At 43.4% G+C, this 21,107-nt stretch overlaps 1 protein-coding gene across 1 annotated transcript in view; it reads left to right on the top strand.

Annotated features, from left to right (window-relative positions):
• DOCK2 (dedicator of cytokinesis 2) overlaps nucleotides 1-21,107 on the top strand; it is a 407,441-nt gene that overhangs the window by 15,076 nt on the left and 371,258 nt on the right. The window contains exons 2-6 of the mRNA XM_082836577.1: nucleotides 5,707-5,790; nucleotides 15,966-16,006; nucleotides 17,087-17,142; nucleotides 17,636-17,732; nucleotides 20,262-20,410. Of these exons, the coding sequence (XP_082692703.1) occupies nucleotides 5,707-5,790; nucleotides 15,966-16,006; nucleotides 17,087-17,142; nucleotides 17,636-17,732; nucleotides 20,262-20,410 (427 nt within the window). The remainder of the gene's footprint in view (nucleotides 1-5,706; nucleotides 5,791-15,965; nucleotides 16,007-17,086; nucleotides 17,143-17,635; nucleotides 17,733-20,261; nucleotides 20,411-21,107) is intronic.

The following is a 21,107-nucleotide window of genomic DNA, read 5'->3' as shown; positions in this document are numbered from 1 at the left end:
TTCTGTTTTTCATTTCTAGCTTCATTCCTTTGTGATTGGAAAAGATGCTTTGTATAATTTCAGTCTTTTCTTAATTTATTGAGACTTGTTTTGTGGCCTAACATGTCATCTATCTGGAGACTATTTCATGTGCACTTGAGAAGAATGTATTCTCCTATTGTAGGATGGAGTATTCTGTATACGTCTGTTAGGACTAGTTATTAGTTTTTAAAATTTTATTTATTTTTGGCTGCATTTTGGGTCTTTGTTGCTGCGTGCGGGCTTTCTCTAGTTGCAGCGGGCTGGGCCTACTCTTAGTTGTGTTGTGCAGGCTTCTCATTGTGGTGGCTTCTCTTGTTGTGGAGCACGGGCTCTAGGCACGTGGGCTTCAGTAGTTGTGGCAGGTGGGCTCAGTAGTTGTGGCTTGCAGGCTCTAGAGTGCAGGCTCTGTAGTTGTGGCACATGGGCTTTGTTGTTCCGCGGCATGTGGGATCTTCCCGGACCAGGGATCGAACCCGTGTCCCCTACGTTGGCAGGCGGTTCTTAACCACTGCGCCACCAGGGAAGTCCCAGGACTAGTTATCTATAGTGTTGTTCAGGTCTTCTGTTTCCCTACTGATTTCATGCCTACTTGTTCTATCCATTATTGATAATAGAGTATTGAGGTCTCCAATTATTATTGTAGAACTATCTATTTCTCCCTTTAATTGTATCAATGTTTGCCTCATATATTTTGGTGTTATATTATTAAGTACATATATGTTTGTAATTGCTATATCTTCTTGGTGTACTGACTCTTTTGCCAATATATTATGTCCTTCTTTGTCTCTTGTAACAATTTTTGACTTAAAGTCTATTTTGTCTAATGTTGGTATACCCACCAAGCTCTCTTTTTGTTACTATGTGTGTGGAACTTCTTTCCCTCATTCTTTTATTTTGAACTTATTTGTATCTTTGGACCTAAAGTGGATCTCTTGTAGACAACATATAGTTGGATCGTGGTGGATTTATTTATGTATGTATGTATGTATGTATTTATTTATTTATTTTATGGTGGATTTAAAAAAAATCTTTTCTGTAAATCTCTGCCTTTTGACAAAAGGGTTTAATCCATTTACATTTAAAGTATATACTCATAAGGAAGGACTTCTTCCATTTTGCCATTTGTTTTCTATGTATCTTATATCTTTTTTTGTTCCTCAATTTTTCATTACTACCTTCTTCTATGTTTAACTGATTTTGTCTGGTTTACTGTTTTTTCCCTCCTCTATATTTTTTAGTTATTTTCCTAGTGGTTAACCTGAGTTTTACCACCAGTATCTTACGTTTATAACAATATAGTTTAAGTTAAAACCAACTTAGCTTCAATAGTATACAAAAATCTCTGCTTCTATATAAGTTTGTTTCTTCCCTTTTGTATTGTTGCTGTCACACATTACATCTTTATACACCCTATGCCTGTTACCATGGATTTGTAATTATTGCTTTCTGTATTTGTCTTTCCAGTTGTCTATCAGTGATGGAATCCCTGTTTTTGTTTATCTCTTCATTTCTCCTTCATTTTTGAAGATAATTTTGTGTGATATAGAATTCTTGGTTGACATTTTTTTTTTCCTTCAGCACTTTAAATATGTCATCCACTGCCTTCTAGTTTCACTGGCTTCTAAAAAGAAATCATGTGTTAATTTTATTGAAGATTCATTGTACATGATGAATTGCTTCTCTCTTGCTACTTTTAAGACTCTGTTTCTTGTTCTTGACAATTTGACTATTTTGTCTTGGTATGGATCTCTTTAAGTTTATCCTGCTTGGATTTCATTGAGCTTCTTGGATGTATAGATTCTTGTCTTCCATCAAATGTAAGTTTTTGACCATTATTTTTTCAAATTTTCTTTCTGCTACTTTCTCTTTCTTTCCTCTCATTATAGAACTCCCATTATGTGGATGTTGGTGTGCTTGATATTGTTCCACAGGTCCCTTAGGATCTGTTAATTTTTCTTCATTCTTTTTCTTTCTGCTCCTCAGTCTGGCTAATCTCGATAGACCTTTTTTTTTTGCGGTACACAGGCCTCTCACTGCCGCGGCCTCTCCCGCTGTGGAGCACAGGCTCCGGACGCACAGGCTCAGCAGCCATGGCTCACAGGCCCAGCCGTTCCATGGCATGCGGGATCCTCCCAGACTGGGGCACGAACCTGCATCCCCTGCATCAGCAGGCGGACTCTCAACCACTGCACCACCAGGGAAGCCCCTCAACAGGCCTATTTTTAAGGTCATTGATTCCTTCTGACTGCTCATATCTGATGTTGAACCTCTCTAATAAAATTTTTACATTTGTTATTGTACTTTTCAGCTCCAGAATTTTTAGCTGATTCCTTTTTATAATTTCTCTCTCTTTGACTATATTCTCCATTTTCGGAGACATTATTCCCCTGGTTTCCTTTAGTTCTTTGTCCATAGTTTCCTTTGGATATTTGAGCATACTTAAGATAATTGATTTAAAGTCTTTGTCTCCCAAGTCCACTGTCTGTCATTCTTCAGGGACAGTTTCTATTAAATTCTCTTTTTCCTGTGAATGGGCCATACTTTCTTGTTTCTTACATGCCTCATAATTTTGTGCTGAAAACTGGATATCTTGAATATTTTGATGTGCTAACTCAGACGTCAGAGTCTCCCTCCGTGCCAGGGCTATTGTCACTGCTTGATATAGATTGTAGTAGTTTGTTTGTTTAGTGACTTTTCTAAAGTATTTTTGTTAAGACTGTATTGTTTGTTGCATGTGGTCACTGAAGTCTCTAAATGCCTGGAATTGAGAGAAAAAATACCTAGTCTTTGCAGCTGCGTGTATGTGTGTTGGGGCGTACGTTCAGCACTTAGCCAGGCCATTTACAGCTCTGCCAGAGCCTGCGTTTCCTCCCTGTGTGGAGCTTGGAGGTCAACCAGAGCTGAGAACTTTGGGCTTTCTCCCATCCTTTTTCAGCATGTGTCCAACTCATCATGGCCCTTCTAGATCCCCTGCAATAGGTGGTATTCTTCAAAGCTCTTTATTCTCCAAAGCATTTCACTCCTAAGCCTTTCCTCCCAGGTTTATTAGTGGTATTATTGTTTGACCAAACTTATATTCTTTGCCCTGTATGGAAGCAGGTAGTTCTTTTGACTTTAAATGTTTTTGATCAATGCCCTTTGCATAGCTGTTTCTCTCCCTTAAGAGAGTCCCAAGTCAGGGAAATAAAGGCAAGCTCATGGCTTTAGTCCTTCAGGGAGTCCACAGACAGATCAAAACAAGCAACTACTGTACAGTTTCTTGGGACAAGGTCTGCTCTGCTCCCTCCAGCCCCAGGAACCCACAGGAACACGGAACACCATCTTCAAGACTGCCACTAAGATGGGGAGTAGAGAATGGGATAAGGATAAGTTAAAATGCTACAAAACTTTACCAGGTTTCAGTTGCCTTTTCTTGAGTAAGCATTTGCTTGGTTGCTGTAAACTTTTGACTGTTTTTCAGAGTTCTGATAAAGTTGATTCTGACCATTTTTGCTGGATTTTTAATTGCTTCTTTGGAGGGACAGGCGCTTGGAACTCCCTATTTCACCATTTTTGCTGATTTCACTCGAAAAAGTAGTTTTTAAATGCATTTTGTTTGTTGACACATGAGGAAACTGAGGAGCAAAGGGAGAGGGAATGAACTGAATCAGTGGTAAGACTACCAAGAGGACTCAGGATACCTCTCATTTAGTTAATCTACCTCCTGCACTGCTTGGTCACATGGTTCATCAGCAGCACGTCTCTCCTTGGTTCAAAGACCTCTGGGATTAGAGAGACAAAGCAAGGGTCTCCTCTTGGGCTCCGCCACATCCACTCTGCCTCCCTCCATCCACTCCCCCAACAGCAGTCGGCGTGATGGGGTTACATCACTCCCCTGCTTAACAGCCTTCAGCCTTCTATCCACTGGTGTATTTATACAATGGAATATTATTCAGCCATAAAAATGAATGAAGTAATGATAGTTGCTGCAACATGAATGAATCTTAAAAACCTTGTGCTGAGTAAAAGAAGCCAGTTGCAAAAGACCACATATTATATGATTCTATTTGTACGAAATGTCCAGAATAGGCAAATCTATAGAGACAGAAAGTAGATTAGTGGCCGATTGTGGCTCAGGGGACTTTTTTGAGGTGATGAGAATGTTCTAAAATTAATCATGGTGGTGGTTTCACAGCTCTCTGAGTAAATCATTGAAGTATATACTTTAAGTGGGCAAATTGTATCTAAATAAAGCTATTACCAAATAACTAAGTAAAATCTATCCAGCTTCCTGTTCTCTTGGAGTAAAGCCCAAAGTCATCGTGAAGCCCTGCATGACCTGGTTCTTGCCTCTCCAGCATCCTCTGTGTCACCCACCTCCTCCCTTATACTCCATGCACAGCAGTTTCCTTTTTGCTCTCTGAATGTGCCAAGTGTCTTCCTTACTTGGGGCCTTTGCGTATGCTATTCCCACTTCCTGAAATGCCCTTCCCCCCTTTCTGTTCCCATAGCTGACTTGTTTGAATCCTCCATGTATCATCAGCTCAGGGGGTCCTTTCTTAACTACCACAACAAAAATTGATGCCTCCTCTATCAGGCCCTATTTGTTTCTTACATCACATGTATCATATTTTGTAACCTTATATTTATTTGTGTATTCACCAAAAGAGCAAGATCAGTGCCTAGCATGTGCCTGGCAGATTGTAGGCACTTACTGAATATCTGCTGCATGCATAAATGAGGACAACCTTGTAGGACCATACCATCCATCCTCCTGAATGAGGACAACCTTGTAGGATCATACCATCCATCCTCCTGAGGGTCTTTCCTTAAATTGAAACACTTGTGTTTTGATTCACATGTCATATCAAACATCATTGTGTCCTATTCTGTTCTTGAAGATCTTCCAAGCTGGATATTCCTTAAACAAACTTCATCCCTAGGTTAACGGTAATGGCCTGGTCCTCACTTAGCAAGTGATGCTGAGTAGGGGCTGAGCACTGCAATGATACGGTGTAATCTCACATTCCAAGGGATTAGCAGAGGCTCCCATACCACACAGGGGACTCTGGGTGTTTTCATAGCCAACTGCTACTCCCCAGAAGCTGACAGTGTAAATGGGAAGGTAGACAGTGTAAATGAGTGGTAGCAAGACTGGCATTTTAGGCTGCTGTCACCAGGATGGAGTAATTGGGGAGCAGCAGGTAGCTCACAGTAGCAGTTGAGAATATGGAAGTTAGATACTGGTTTTCCTGTCACTTCCTAGCCTGATGATTTTGGCCAAATTGTTTAACCTCTAAGCACCTCCATTTCCTTATCTGCAAAATGGGATCACAGTTTACACCTCGCAGGGTTGCTTTGGGAATGGAATGAGAGGATGTGCTGAGCACACGCCAGGTGTACAGTGGGAGGTCAACCATGGAATGACATAAACGCCATCCTTGTCACTCAGACTGGAGTGCATTACCTGTGCTAGGGAGAGGTCATATTTGACTAATGAATGGGGGCCTTTGGGAGCCGGGCTGGGCCTGCATTGACTCCTGTGGCAGGCTGTGGTTTTTACATTGGTTTTACATTGGTTTTGTTTAGCCATATGGGCTGCATGGTCATCAGATAAAGTCAAGAAAGGAAGGGCAGGAAGGAGCAGAGATTCTTGGTATCCAGAGGTCTCACCAGGCTGCCTCTCTGTTCCATTTCATTTCACAGCCATATACAACTTCCAAGGGAGCGGAGTCCCCCAGCTCTCCCTGCAGATTGGCGATGTGGTGCGAATACAGGAGACCTGTGGAGGTGAGTCACTGGCCCAGGCGACCCTTGGATGCCAGGAGCTTGCTGATGGTGTTGGGACACCCCCAGGACATACCCAGCACCTCCAGCCCTCTCTTGGAACTTGCACCTCTGTGTGGTCTATTTAAATACATTTTGCTAATATTAGTATTTCAGATTTACTGAAAATAATGCTTTGTTATTGTAGGAATTCATACTTAGAAACAAAAGCCAAACTGGGTGGTTTGATGTTCATTGTGCTCTCTATTTGCCCAGCCATGGAGCTGTTGGGCCCTATGACACCTTCTAGATACACTTCTTTTTTTTTTTTTTTGCGGTATGCGGGCCTCTCACTGCTGTGGCCTCTCCCGTTGTGGAGCACAGGCTCCGGACGTGCAGGCTCAGTGGCCATGGCTCACGGGCCCAGCCGCTCTGCGGCATGTGGGATCCTCCCGGACTGGGGCATCGGCAGGCGGACTCTCAACCACTGCGCCACCAGGGAAGCCCTAGATACACTTCTTTATTAGTTTCAACACCATTATAAAGGAATATCAGCATTATTAGGGTTTTGAAGGGTCCAGTAAATTATAATCCTGATTCCAGTTCTGCTGTACATAGCTGTGTGGTTTGGACACTGCATCTGGGCCAGGAAGCAGTACTCACTCCCTTCAGCAAGCTGGGTGCCCTGTCTTGGGCAAAATGGCATCTCTTTCTTCCCACAGAGGTGTCATCTCTTGTGAAGCCAGGTGTCTGTTGGGCTGTGTCCACCATCGTGGCGATGGTGGTGGTTTTTAAAGTTTGCACAAAGGTTAATGGCCTTGCACTCATGAGTCAGGCCATTAGAAATCAATGTATCACCTATGTCACTGATAAAATTGACATTGGGAGCACGGCTTGGGTGCAAGTGTCGAATGAGCTTGCTCATGGGCTGACTGCATTCAGGCAGGCTCTCCCAGCCCTCACTGCCCAGCTGGGCCACCACGGATCTCCTCCTGCCTGGGCCTGACTATAATCCTGCTGTGTGGAGGGCGTAGAGTGTGTCCTTCCTGTGGTCAGGCAGAGCAAAGAGAAAGGAGGGCAGAGGGGGCTCTGTCCCTGTTTCCCAGCTAATCCCTCAGGTTAGGCTCTCCTGTGCTGGGACGGGGGTGAGGGGTAGGCAGGAGGCAGGTGTGCTACTGTTAAGGAGGCCCCCTCAAGGAGAAATAGAGGGCCGGAGGAAAGGAGTTTGCCTACAGAGCTAGCCATCTTTGGGTTCTTAACCACATAGTGAGTACTGTGCTAAATTCCCATAACATGTTAGTCTAGTTACTCCTCACAGCAACCTGCAGGACAGGTGGTATCTTCAGCCCTAGATTAGCTATATGCAATTAACAGAGCACCTCTGCAGATTTGTGAAGGAGTGCGTGTCCACATACACACACACACACACACACACACACACACACACACACACACACACACACACACACACACATACACAAATGCAAACCAAAACTCAAACAGAAAATGCTTTTTGGAGGGAGAAAGAATTTGATATTTGATATTTCAAAGCAGCTTTAAAGGAATCATCATGGGGGAAATGAGAACTTTGTTCACCTTCCTTACGTTTATTTTATGCTTTAGTACTGTTGCTATTTATTTATTTATTTTTTAAGGATTTCTTTTTTAAAATAATTAATTTATTTATTTTTGGCTGCATTGGGTCCTCATTGCTGTGCGTGGGCTTTCTCTAGTTGTGGGGAGCAGGGACTACTCTTCATTGCAGTGCGCAGGCTTCTCGTTGCGGTGGCTTCTCTTGTTGTGGAGCATGGGCTCTAGGCGCACGGGCTTCAGTACTTGTGGCATATGGGCTCAGTAGTTGTGGCATGCGGGGTTTAGAGTACAGGCTCAGTAGGTGTGACAGACGGGCTCAGTAGTTGTGGCTCGTGGGCTCTAGAGCGCAGGCTCAGTAGTTGTGAAATGCGGGCTCCAGTAGTTGTGGCTCACGGGCTCTAGGCACGTGGGCTTCAGTAGTTGTGGCGCATGGACTCAGTAGTTGTGGCTCTTGGGCTCTAGAGCTCAGGCTCAGTAGTTGTGGCTCATGAGCTCTAGGTGGGTGGGCTTCAGTAGTTGTGGCTCATGGGCTCAGTAGTTGTGGCATGTGGGCTCTAGAGTGCAGGCTCAGTAGTTGTGGCACACGGGCTCAGTAGTTGTGGCTTGTGAGCTCTAGAGCTCAGACTCAGTAGCTGTGGCCCGTGGGCTCAGTAGTTGTGGCTCATGGGCTCTAGGTGAGTGGGCTTCAGTCGTTGTGGCACGTGGGCTCAGTAGTTGTGGCACATGGGCTCCAGAGTGCAGGCTCAGTGGTTGTGGCACACGGACTTAGTTGCTCCGCGACATGTGGGCTCTTCCCCGACCAGGGCTCAAACCCATGTCGCCTGCATTGTCAGGCGGATTCTCAACCACTGCGCCACCAGGGAAGCCCACTGTTGTTATTTTGGACATCATGCACTTTTCAGTGTCCAGGCCTCTATAGTGCCCAGTCTGGCCCTATTTTACACACAGAGTGAGTGGGACTGGGGGAGGGGTAGGGATCTGATTCCAAACACCCTGCCCTCCTCCCACAGTGCAATCCTACCCTTTACAAATGTAGTTCTACTCAGTGGCAGATAAGCAAACTCTAGGTGTCTACCAAGGGCAAAGATTGAAAATAAAAACAGCAAGCAAAACAACTCCTCAGTGTCACTTTTGTGCTACTGGATGATAATCCCGAGAAACAGGCAGAGACCTCAGATTTGCAGGTGAAGGAGCAAGGCTCAGGGAAGAGAAATGACTTGCCTAGGCTCGCACAGTGAGCCAGTTGCTGTTCTCTCCACTCTCCTAAGACTGCTCCCTTTTCTCCACCCCATGCCTACCAAGGCAGTGAAAAGCCTCAGAATGTTTTCTGTGTCCTACATTTTGAAATTCAGATGAGTGTTTTTTTCTTCTTTTCATGCAGTTTCCTTGGAGAAAGTGCTTCAGGGCAGGAAACTGACCACATAGGTTGCATGTAATCAGAGCCTTTCTTTACTTTTGCCTGGCTTATAGCCTGACCTTCAAAAAGACTGTACTTGCTGACTCAAGTCACCTTTGTTTCAGGGATTAACCTCCTTGCTCCGAAGCTCTTTAGTTCTGGTTTCCCATTTAAAATTTTGTTTTATCAGTCTTATTTTAATGCATCCTTGTAATAAGCAGCCACAGTACTTTTCTGGAAAGAGCTGGACATATTAATTTAGCAAGTGATTGCCAGTTCATGACTACTTTGAAAATACATTTGGAAGTCTGTTAGACTGATTCTAGATATCTGAGGAATTGGTATGAAAATTATTAGGATTTATCATGCATGCACTCATACCCATATAGAGTTTTCAAACTGGAATTTATAGGATCCTAAGAGTCCTTGAGGGCCTTAGATGGCTAAGGGCTCTGAGATCAGACCTGGTCTTATCTTTTTTGCATGCGGGGAGTTCTGCTTATGATTCCAGTTGAAAAACAGTTCCTCTGCAGACATAAAAAAGTGAAAACCATAGTGTTAGTCAAAAATTAGTCAAAATGACATAGTAGAAAAAATATGGGTGTGCTTATATCACCGTCTTGCAGAAACCTACTCAAAAAATAAAATCCAGCCAATTGAGAGATGAATCAAAATGTTAAAATATAGGAATTGAAAAGCTGTGATAAGAGGAAATACTGGCAAACATTGAGTCCAAGTGAATTGATTTGTCAAAATTAGTATTAAAAGTCATGATAGTTACGACTACCAAAAAGAACATCATTGTTCAAAAACTGTAAAATGTAATCACCCCCACCCACCCCACACACCCCACCCCACCCCCCCACCCCCCACCCCCCGCAAAAAAAACGAATACAATTGAGAAGTGGAGAGGGGAATGGAATAGAATAGATACAGTCTTGAAGATTCAAAGCACATTTCTCCAGATATCAGCAAGGATTAATTCTTGGTGGTAGGAATGTGAATATTTTTATTTTTCAGTAATTTTAAACTCTCCCCTCTCCTCCACAAAGAGAAAAGAAAAGAAGGAAGGAAGGAAGGAAGGAAGGGAGGAAGGAAGGGCGGAAGGAAGAAAAGAAAGAAAGAAGAAAGAGAAAGAAAAGAAGTAGAAAAAGCATGGGCTTTTGAATCAGAAAGTTATTCTCTGCTCCACTTACCCACTAGCTTAGTGATCTTAGGGAAGTAAGCCTCAGTTTTCTCACCTGCAAAAATGTATTATCATCACCTTGCTTCTGGGTGTATTATGAGGATAAAATGAGAGAAGTAGAGAAGCTGTTTAGCCTCATGCCTGGCTCCTAGGTGCTCTGTGTTGAATTCCGTCTCTTTCCCCCATTAAACAGAGCAACACTGAGACTGGCAGGTATGTATCTATCTTAGCCATATCGCCCAGGGAACACAGAAGGTGACCCTCTGATCGCCTGGAGTGGGTGAGGCTAGCCCTTCTTTGCCTATGCACTAAACTTACTCAGCCAGATGAATGGGGAAAACAAAAATCTGAGCTGAAACCTTAGGCATGAATGAATTTCCTTTCACTAGAGCTCTAATGGTTTTAGTATTTCCTTTTAGATAATATTTTATTGCGATAAAAACTCAAACAATTCAGAAGGGTGCCCATTGCTAAGCTTTCCTAATAGACATCCTAATGCCTATTTCTTTGTCCATATTACATCTCTCAGACTGCCTCTCTTACCCAGAGGCAGCATAAACATTCTGCTTCCTGATTTTAGATGTGGAAAACACATATGTTTATTAAGTAGTCAGAACTCCTCATGGGGGAATAAATGTGAAAAAGGAGTGTTGTTTTTCCCCAATCCCTTCCTTCAGTTTTATTTGGTTGACATCTTTCCAGATATTTAACAACATCTCAAAAGAAGGCTTCAATTCCATATGCAGTTTAATGCTCCTCTCCTCCTTCCCTTTTCCTAGCTTAAACAAGGCTGGGGATAGAGGGAGCTTGGGGTGCTCTCTCTCTGATTCTTTGACTTCCTGATCAAAAAAGCCAAAAGATCAGCCAGTCCCCTGCACGAATAGCCATGTAGCTGGGGAACAAGATGCCAGACGCCTGCTATATCTCTGAGTGAGTCTTCTGGACTGCACCCTTCGCGCTTGGATTTGGTCTGGGGGTGAGAGAGCTCTACCATGCACTCCTAAGGCAACAACAGCTACCTCCGAAGACCAACTCCCATCTCCTGATTACTTGGACAGCGGTGAGGGGATGTTCCTTGGGGGTATCCCAGGTTACTTAGACTCTTCCTTATGAGCCCTTCAGAGGGAATGTCTGCTCCACTCTCAGTTATTTGCTACCTGACTCTTCCTTTCCAGAACAACAGCGAAGGTTCCATTCCATCTACTGATACACATACTTGCCCGGGTCATGGGGGCCCACTCTTAGTGGTGAAGAGAATGGGATTTCTAGACAGTGGTTTCCAAGGTGCTTTTGAATTTCATTTACCAGTAAAATGGAACAAGGGGAGGGGATGAGGGAGGAAGTTGACATAGCTTAACCTCCTTAAGGTAAGGCATAGCTTTTATTGTCATTGTTTTCTAAAAAATGGGACTATACTGTACATACCATTCTGAGACTTGTGCTTCTCACTTAAAAAACATCTGGAATTCCTTCTAAGCTGGCACGTGTGAATCACCTCCACCTTGGTTCAGCTGCAAAGAGCTCTGCGTGAAGAGTTCCGAATCTCCCACTTGCTGAGTGGGGTACACCCAGAGCCATGCCACCTCTTCTCTACTGACAACTCCACCGAGAGTGATCCTGACCCATCTGAGTCCTTTGCTTTTAGGGCACGGTGGGGTGGGGGGTGGGGGACATTATGTGCACTTAAGAGGGTATTTTTTTAAAGTGCCACTTTGCAGGGAGATGGTCCTTTGTTTAGATCTGCTCTAGAAACAGGTTGGTATGAAAGGGACTCCATTTTCTTAAGTAAGGCTGTTTCATTGTAGGGAGTTGGTAAGTGAAGTTTTTCTTCCCTTTTGCTTGTGGGTGAGGCTAAAACGTCAGTAAACTTCCATTAGGTTGAATTAGAAGAATGTTTCATTTACTTTGTTGTTATGGGAATATGTTGAAATGACTTCACAAAAAAAAAAAAAAACCCACAGAAAAACAAAAGACAGGGCTTCCCTGGTGGCGCAGTGGTTGAGAGTCTGCCTGCCGATGCAGGGGAGGCGGGTTCGTGACCTGGTCCGGGAAGATCCCACATGCCGTGGTGCGGCTAGGCCCGTGAGCCATGGCTGCTGAGTCTGCGCATCCGGAACCTCCTGTGCTCTGCAACGGGAGAGGCCACAACAGTGAGAGGCCCGCGTACCACAAAAACAAAAAACAAAAAACAATATTCAAATTCTGTAGGTTCTGGAAATAAAATAGAAAATATGCCTAAGTTTCTCTGGTTAATGATGATGATTATGGATTTTTAAATGACATAATGGTATTTAGTAATTTTTTTTAACACTTACCATATGCCAGGCACTGTACAAACTCTGAATTGCCTATCTAATTTAAGCCTATGAGACGGGCACTATTATTGTTCACATTTTACAAATAAGGAAACTAAGGCTTAGAGAAGTGCACTAACTTGTCTAAGATCACGCAGAAGTTGCAGATCTTCATTCAAATCCAGACTTTGATTCCAGAGCTCATACCCTTAACCACTGATTGATACTGGCTTCTGTTACATTCTTCTTAATGTTATTAGATATTTCAATCAAATAGGAAAGTGAAATACACCCAGGCACACACCACTCAAATAGATATTAACATTTTTCCTTGTTTAGTTCCTACATATTTTTTTTTAAAGAAATAAACATTTTAGGTGCAACTGAGATCCCCTGTTTACCCCCTCTCCTGTTCCATTCTTGTCTTTTTGTCCATTCTTCAGGTAACACTCATCCTGAAATTGGTATGTCTTCTTCCAGTCTAAGGTTTTGTACCTTTACCAGATGTGTTCACCTTCATAATTCTGTTTAAACAATAGTTTGTGCAACAGCCGTGTATGGTAGCTGTTATTGTCCTCATTTGACAGGTGAAAACACTGAGGCTTAAGTGACATGACCAGAGATCACACTGCCCGGAGAGGGCAGGGAGAGGACTGGATTTCTAGGATGTGGATTCTTGTTTGATGTTCTGGGATGCTTTTAACCTCTCCTCCTTTTTCCCCTCCCCACGCAACTCCTGGGTGATTAGAGAATTTAGGTACATTTCATTTTGATATTTGGAATGTGGGAAAGGAGGACAGTTGGAGTTTATCATTTTCCGTAAGAATGGTAAAAAAAATTTCCTTTCCTCATATTCCCCAGCATGCACTTTGTGAGTTTTCTATTTATAAAGTTTTCATGGATAGGGTTAGACAGAAAAAGCCTTTTCTATTACTTAACTGAAAGGGCATTAAGCCAGGGGACGCGTCCTGGGGTTTGGTAAATGCTGTGTTACCCTGAGCCTGGTTTCGATCATGGCGTCTCTTGTCATGGATTTTGCTATGTGTGCCAACTGTTGTTATCTGCCCAGTCAGGTCCTGGAGTACAGCCAGATATAACTGGCCAGTGACCAGACTAGGGAGTGGACTTCAGGGGTCATAGAGATCAGTGATTCAGCAGGGTTGGGGATATCAGAAAAAGTCCTAAGGACAGCTCTGATGCAGTGGATGCTTTCTCATCATCCAGCAAGTGGAGATGGTGGTAAGCCTGTCTCGTCAAGGATCACTGGGGATCTATTTCTGAGAGCACCCAGCCCAATGTCATGTACACAGTAGGTACACAGTCAGTGTTTGTTGAACTTAAATCTGGGAGCCAGAATGTATATGCTGGCGGTAAGCGTCAGTCGATTTCTTGCTCAGGAGTGAGTTGAAGTTTTGCAAATCAGGATACCGACAAGGGGTGGCAAGTCACTGGTTCTCAAGGGTGAGAGAGGGCAATGTCACTGGAATTCAAGGGTCCCAGATGGAGCCCCTGTCGTGGAGAGCCAGATGTGGGCATACTAGTGGGCCCTTGGTTGTTTTCCTACTATCTGGTGGATTTTGGTGGCCTTGGCCAATAAGGTGGATTCAGGTCACTGCAGCCAAGAAACCCTTAACTGTCTCTGTGCTTTAAGAGAACGTTATCTGTATTTGTGTTCATCGCATGGGGGACAATGTGGTGGAACAGCTTTGAGGGCTGGCTTTGAAGCCACACAGACTTGCCCTTGAACCCTGGCGTGTGATTTGGCCCAGTACCTCAACTGACTTGAATCTCAATTTCTTCATCCACAGAATGGGAATATTACTTAGCTCACAGTATGGATATGAGCACTGAATGAGAGAATACACGTACAACACTTAGCATATAGCTTTGTGTGCATTAAGATCCCCTGATCAATTAATGGTAGCTAGTAATGTTACAGAGATGCTCTTATATCTTGTTTGTTGAATGGGAAAGAACTGCAAATAAAGGAGGTTGTTCTAGTGCAGTACTAGAGTGTCACCTCCAGAGTCAGATGCTTGGGTTTAGGTCTTAACTGCATTACTCACTAGCTGTGTGACCATGAGCAAGTTGCTTAATCTCTCTGTGCCTCTCTATTTTCATTTGCAGAATTGAGGCAATAATAGTACCTACTTTATAGAATCATTGTGAAGATTAATTTATAATTTGAAAAAAACAAAACAAAGAACTTTACCAGAGTTCCTGGCACACAGCAAGCACTATTATTAATATAATATAAGCATTATTGTTCACAGTTAATTATTACAGATAGCTATAGGGAAAATTATTAGAGGAGTGTGAAAATAGAATATGTTCTTCATGAAGTAGAAAGTTTTCCACCACTGGAAGTACTTAGTGGGGTTGTAGTTTTGGGGATTCAGATGTTGGGAGGATGGAAATATTAGGCAAATACCATGCTCCTTCTTCTATTAGACAGGAAGCACAGTATGATGGCTGTTTACGTTCAGATCCTGGCACTGTTACTTACTAGCTGTGTAACTGTGGTCAAGTTACTCAGCATCTCTGTGCCTCAGGTGGGCCACTCTTCTGTAAAATGTAAAATTGAATTTCCCACCTCCTGTGGTTGTTATGAAGATTAAAAGCCTTCATATGTGAAGAGCGCTTAGAACATTTTTTTATTCCAAACCTGAGATTCTTTCTCTCCAGCCTCCATTCCTTCCTTTCTCTCTCCTTCCTTTTCTCCTTCTCTCCTTCCTCTACCTTTCTGTCTTTCAAAATAGGAACCACTTTGGGCCCCTGTTGCTTTAGAACTTTCTTTATGACCTGACCCTCAAGCTGGCTCATGACTGGGAGGGGTGACTTTGCATTTTAAGTTGTTTGTTTTGGAGCTTGCACGTATGTCTGTTGAGAACATATTTCGACAACAATCTGTCAGCCCAGTAATGAGGGTTTGCTAATGAGGCGCCTGACAGACGCTTTTTATTTACAGAGATGACAAATGCCACTACTTGGCTGTGCTTGAATCATTTCAAAGGCCAGTAGGCTCATTATAGTCATCAATACTTGCTATACTGAGGTTCATTTTGTCCGAGAACTGTGTATAATTTGGATCTCTGTTAATTGAGTCATTTTTGATATTCCTGCAAAGGGAAGAATCTCTTAAAATTCCTGTCATTTTACCCATCCCTGAACTTATCTGTTTTGTAATGACTAACTTCTGCAAATCACATTTTAGACACAATTTGCTGCTGTTAGAACTGCGGCCATTATTTTAGGATGTTCGCCAAACTCCCTCAGACATTCTCAGCCTTTCTTTGTCCCTAAGGCAGAGGTTGAAAACATGCATATGAACACAGGAAGGACCCAGGCAGTTAATGGAAATAAGTGAGGGGCTAGGTAGAGGCTGGTGAGTTGGAGGCGCCTGCTTTGTCTGATGGGACCAGCTGCTTCTCACCACTAGCCAACTGCAATCATGCGGGAGCACTGGCCACCGTCTCTGGGCCTCCTGTTCTTTCAAAAGAAGGATGAAATTTGCATTTTTATGTGAAATCCCTGTATTTGTGGATGCTTTTTGGAGATGTTGGCAACTAATTCAAGAAACTGTTGAATCCTAGGGCTTTGATCTGTACCTAAGGTCTAAAGCACTTCTCAATAGTTTCTTTGCCAGTGAAAAACAAACAGCAACAACAAAACCCAGCAAGGAACTTGTACGAATAGATGAAAAACCTGTTTCTTTGTTTTCTCTTTGCAGACTGGTATAGGGGATACCTTCTAAAGCACAAAATGTTGCAGGTGAGGTCAATTTGTTTTTATTTGGGACAGTATTGGATGTCTGTACGTGACCCTGCCAGCCCCCTGGGCACTCATCTCCCACTGTTGCTCCTCTGCAGACTGATTCCATTCCTCCCTCCTTGTGTCCTGTGATTTCCTTGCTGTGCCTCAGTGCCTTCCCCTTTCACTCATTCTTTAAGGTCAACCTCCAGAGCTCTCTTCTCCCTGAAACTTTTCCTAATATGCCAGTCACATATGATTTTTTTGAGTCCTGTGGAATTGTGCATTTTTTATTTGAAATTTATCTCCTACTGCCTTTCTTTAGCATTGCTTGGGGCATTCATCATTTCCTCACCTATGTGTGCAACATGACTCAGAAGGGACAGGTCCAGTCTCCGCCCTCAGGGAGTTCCCCTGCCCCAGCCCCACAGCACACCGCCATCTCCATGGGAGCAAGCGCCTGCTTTGCTCATCTCTCTACATCTCACAGTGTCTAGCGCAGTGACCGGATGTCCCCAGTGTACACGCTGGCTGAATTTATGAAGGAATTTCCAAGTAGTTGATCAACTTCTCTTAACGGAGCTAAGCTTATAGAGCAAGGAAATAATAGATGCTTTTTCCTTCCTCCATCATGAACAATAAAATAAATCCAGAGAGAAAGAGATCTCAAATCAAAGCAACCCATATGCAACCAGGGACACTGTTGCCTCAGGACCTGACCTTTCCTGACTGTGAAGGGTGGCTGCTGTCCCGGGCAGGAGAGGCGAGAGGCAGAACGCTCTTCTCCCTTAGAGTGAGTCTTTCAGGCACTCCAGCCTTGCCCATCTGATAGGGTGAGTGTCCGCAATGGGGTTGGAGCATCCTTTGGAATCTAGGGCTACTGTGGGATCCTGAACAACTGATAAAGAACTGGAGAGGAACCAGACCTAAAAGAGTAGATTTCGCACCTACCACTTGTTCTCTTGGACTGAGATTATTCCTGTAAAGTTTGAGGTTTTTACCAGCTAGCAGCTTTTGGAAAAATCATGAAGACCTGGGGTCAGTTTTTTTCTGTAGGGACAAGTCATGCAATCTCACCTTGTCTTATCTTATCCCCAACAGGGCATTTTTCCTAAATCCTTTATCCACATCAAAGAAGTGACAGTGGAGAAAAAAAGGTATTTGCCCTCCTTCCCCACACTTGACCCTCCAGTGGCTCGTGGATGTCGCTGTCCTGTCTGCTCTGAAAACCTGACTTGGCAGATGTGAAGGATGCTCAGCCGATCCGCCTTCCTTGTGCTGTGTTTATTTATCTTCTTTCCCTCACTGGATGGGAGACCCAATGCAGATTGATTCGTGTTCACATCTGATTCTGAGGGGGTATTAGTAAACCTGGAGAATCACACTTTTCACTGGCAGCTGCCTTTGAACTGAATTAAAGTAGATTACTCCTGAATAATGAGCTTGGAGGGCCCACCCAATGAAGGAGGACATTAAAAAGGAAGTCCCTTGCATCTGCATAATGTAATTGGTGTAGACATTAGAGGTGGTTTAGTCTCCTGCCAGGAAGGCCCCTCTCAGCAGCTGTAGCTTAATGCAAATTTGCCAGCATCTTATCTTGTTAGCACCTGGGTCTCAATTTCACACCATTTTCTCTCCCACCGTAAATAGAAATATCGAGAACATTATTCCTGCAGAAATTCCTCTGGCACAAGAAGTGACAACGACACTTTGGGAATGGGGCAGCATCTGGAAACAGCTCTACGTGGTAAGACTCAAAACCCTGCTCCCTGGGATGGAAGCTTCTTGCAGTTTTTGGCTTGGTTCAAATATGGAATTTAGCCTTGACATAGTATAACAAACAGTGTGAGGCTATCAAGGCCCAGAGAAGTTAGGTGACTTTCTCAAAGCCATAGAGCGAGCTAGTGACAGAGCCATAGTGAATGGGCATCTGGTGTGATCCTTCTGTTTTTTTTAAACTACTGAAAAAGTCATCAAACTTGAGTATGCTTAAGAATCACCTCGAAAGCTATTAAAAATACAGCTTCCTTCAATGGGGCTCTGCATTTTAATAAACTTAGAGATTTTGATTTGGTGGTCTGCCGATAACACGTTGAGAAATACTGTTCTCGTATATTAATTAACTAATGACTGTTGTCCTCAGATCTATGAGGGAGCTTTGACACTGGAAAACAAAGAGCGTGTTTTATACGCGTTTTCCCTGTATTGAAGTAAATCTAATTTAAAATCCTCCTTTGATGTTTCTAAAACTAATGAAAGTGAGCAGCTAAGAAAACCATTAAACTGAGAGTGAAAATGTCAACCAAGGCTTACCGCATATTTGTTACAGCATCGTGTACACCTGCTGTTGCACACGCTCTGTTTGTAGAGTCACATTTTATGGTCATAAATGTTGACTCCCATGTGGATATTTCATCATATATGGTAATGGGCATATTCAGTTACCATTCTATAAGTTTCCCAAACGTTGTTAGGACAATTTAGGGGGCAAACAGCAGACTTGAGGCTAAAGTGATTTATTATTTATTTCTACCACCCCTTTTACACATCACATACACAGGCACCGTGGAAGCTTGGCATTTTCCTTAAGAAATCTTTGAATTGCAAGTCCATCATGCCCTTTACCCTAGTAAAGTGATCCTTAAACCTCCAATTTCATGATTCTTACCATATCTGCATACCACCCATGAAGTATTTACTTAAAACCTAAGTTGTCTCCCTTTTTAGTAAACGTAAATGACTTACATAAGGAACTTTACAACATGCTGTGTCATTCCAACAATCCTCCAACTCTCCAACACCAACTGGATGCCCTATAATTCAATTCAATTCAGTTCTAACACTGACTCCTCAGAGTTTAAGGGCTCGGTTCTACACGACTGCCCTCTCTTCAGATGCCAGTGCAAGTCCCAGGTCCCAGGCTCCCCACACATCTGTCCAACTTGGTACAAATTCGGGGACTCCCACAACACCCCTCCAACCTCACCTCAGGTTCCGTGTGTCCTTAGAACAACTCATAAAACTCAGGAAAGTACTACTTTTACAGTTTTATTATAAAGGATACAACTCAGGAACAGCCAATGGAAGAGAGACACAGAGGAAGGTACTGGGGTAGCGATGGGCACAGAGTTTCCATGCCTTCCCCAGGGAAGGCGTGCCACCCTCCCAGCACATCAATATGTTTACCTTCTGGGAAGCTACTAGAACCTCGTTGTTCAAGAGTTTTTATCCGCATTTCATTACATAGGCATGATTAAATGATTGAATCAAGTTCCAACCCTTCTAACCTCCCTGGAGGTTGGGGGTTGGAGCTGGAAGTTCCAACCCTCTAACCACATGGTTGGTTCCTCTGACAGCCAGCCCCCATTCTTGAAGCTCTCTAGGACTCATCTCATTAGCACAGACTCAGGTCTGGTCAAAACGGGCTCGTTGTGAATAAGAAAAGGCACATCTATCACTTAGAAAATTCCAAGCATTTTAAGAGCTCTGTGCCAGAAACTGGGGAGAAAGACCCAATAGGTATATATACTTTTATCACTTCACACGTGCTTCCCAAATGCACAGTCAAAAGCACTTGGCACACTTAGAACATTATTCAAATAAATACACGAAAACAAAACAATGTCATCAAGTAGTACCTGTCAAAAGCTCGGAGCCAAAGAACTTCTCTCTCTTTTTGTTAAAAAAAAAGAAATTAACAAATGTGAGAGAGGGGTTAAAGTCATGTTGCCATGAAACTGCAACTTTCTCTTGCCCTTAAACAGAAGGATGGGAAGAGACTAGAGGAGAATCACCATATGGGTCCCTAATATGTGTCTTTGTACCACCAAAACCATCTCATGTCCCTTGGGTTGTATGCATGTTACACTTGGGGGAACACTGCCCTAGAAACAGGCCTTTTGCACCAGAGCAGTGGCCCTGGTTCTCAGCCTTAAAGGGCCTGGCCTCTGAGACCTGCATTGCAGCAGATGTTCTTGGCATTCCTATTCAACATGTAACTTCTTGGATAAGAGTCAGAAATAACCCCTCTTTTTTTAAACCAGGAAGTGATTGGCATTATGACTTTTGCTTTTGAGAAACCCCTGTGGCCCTGGGGGAGGAAACATGTCAATGACTCAGACCACCACCCAATCCCTTCACAGCTGGGTAGGGGCCAAGAGAGGCACTCGAGCCATGGCCCCTGAACATGCATGCTTGCCTTTGGCCCAGTTTGCCAGATGGAGGCCCAAGACCTTCGGTGCAGGTGACTGCGATTGTTTCCTGTTTCTGCTCCTAGGCCAGCAGAAAGGAGCGGTTCCAACAGGTGCAGTCCATGATGTACGACCTGATGGACTGGCGGTCACAGCTCCTCTCAGGAACTTTGCCCAAGGACGAGCTGAAGGAACTGAAGCAGAAAGTCACGTCCAGAATTGACTATGGCAACAAGTAACGTCTCTTTCCTCCAGAAAGATGTTTTCTTTCCCCACCCACCCCACTTCTTCCCTTTCTCCCTATGAGAAGCTAGGTTTCATTTTTAGATGTGAGTTTGCCACTTTCTGTTTGGGAGAAGGCTGTTACCAACGACCGTGCTTGTGTGCCTTTGCTATCACCCTCGTGAGACCCAGGGACATGCAAGCGGAGAGAGGCTTGCTTATTAGCCGGCTAGAGATTTAGGACACTCATTTAACCTACTTCCAAGGGGCTGGGGAGCACAGTCATGCTGGTTCACTTTCGGCTTAGTTGTCATTTTATTCCTGCATTTACAAAGCTCTCTCTTAAATCCCAATGTGAGACTTAATGTCCCTTCCTCGTCCTACATTAATCTAAGCCACATGCCATCAGCTAACTCATATGCACAGTTACAAAAGCATTTCCTCAAAGGGAAAGAAGCAGAAATTGGTTAGTTTGAATGCTGTGAAGTTAAGGAGAGTGTGAAACAATTTTTTGAGGCAGAACAATGCACTAATAATAATAGTAATGAAAATAACATTATAACTAACACTAACACCTAATCCAGCTTAGCATGCACCAGTCTTTAGCTTTGTGTTTCACATCCATTGTCTTACTCAATTCTTTTTTTTTTTATTTTTAAATTTTATTTATTTCTTGGCTGTGTTGGGTCTTTGTTGCTGTGCGCGACTTT

Source organism: Leucopleurus acutus (genome assembly GCF_964270905.1).
Source record: "Leucopleurus acutus genome assembly, chromosome: 3".
In the NCBI taxonomy this organism is placed as follows: domain Eukaryota; kingdom Metazoa; phylum Chordata; class Mammalia; order Artiodactyla; family Delphinidae; genus Leucopleurus; species Leucopleurus acutus.
Note: the sequence above shows the minus strand (reverse complement) of the source record. Positions and strands in the feature narration are given on the sequence as shown.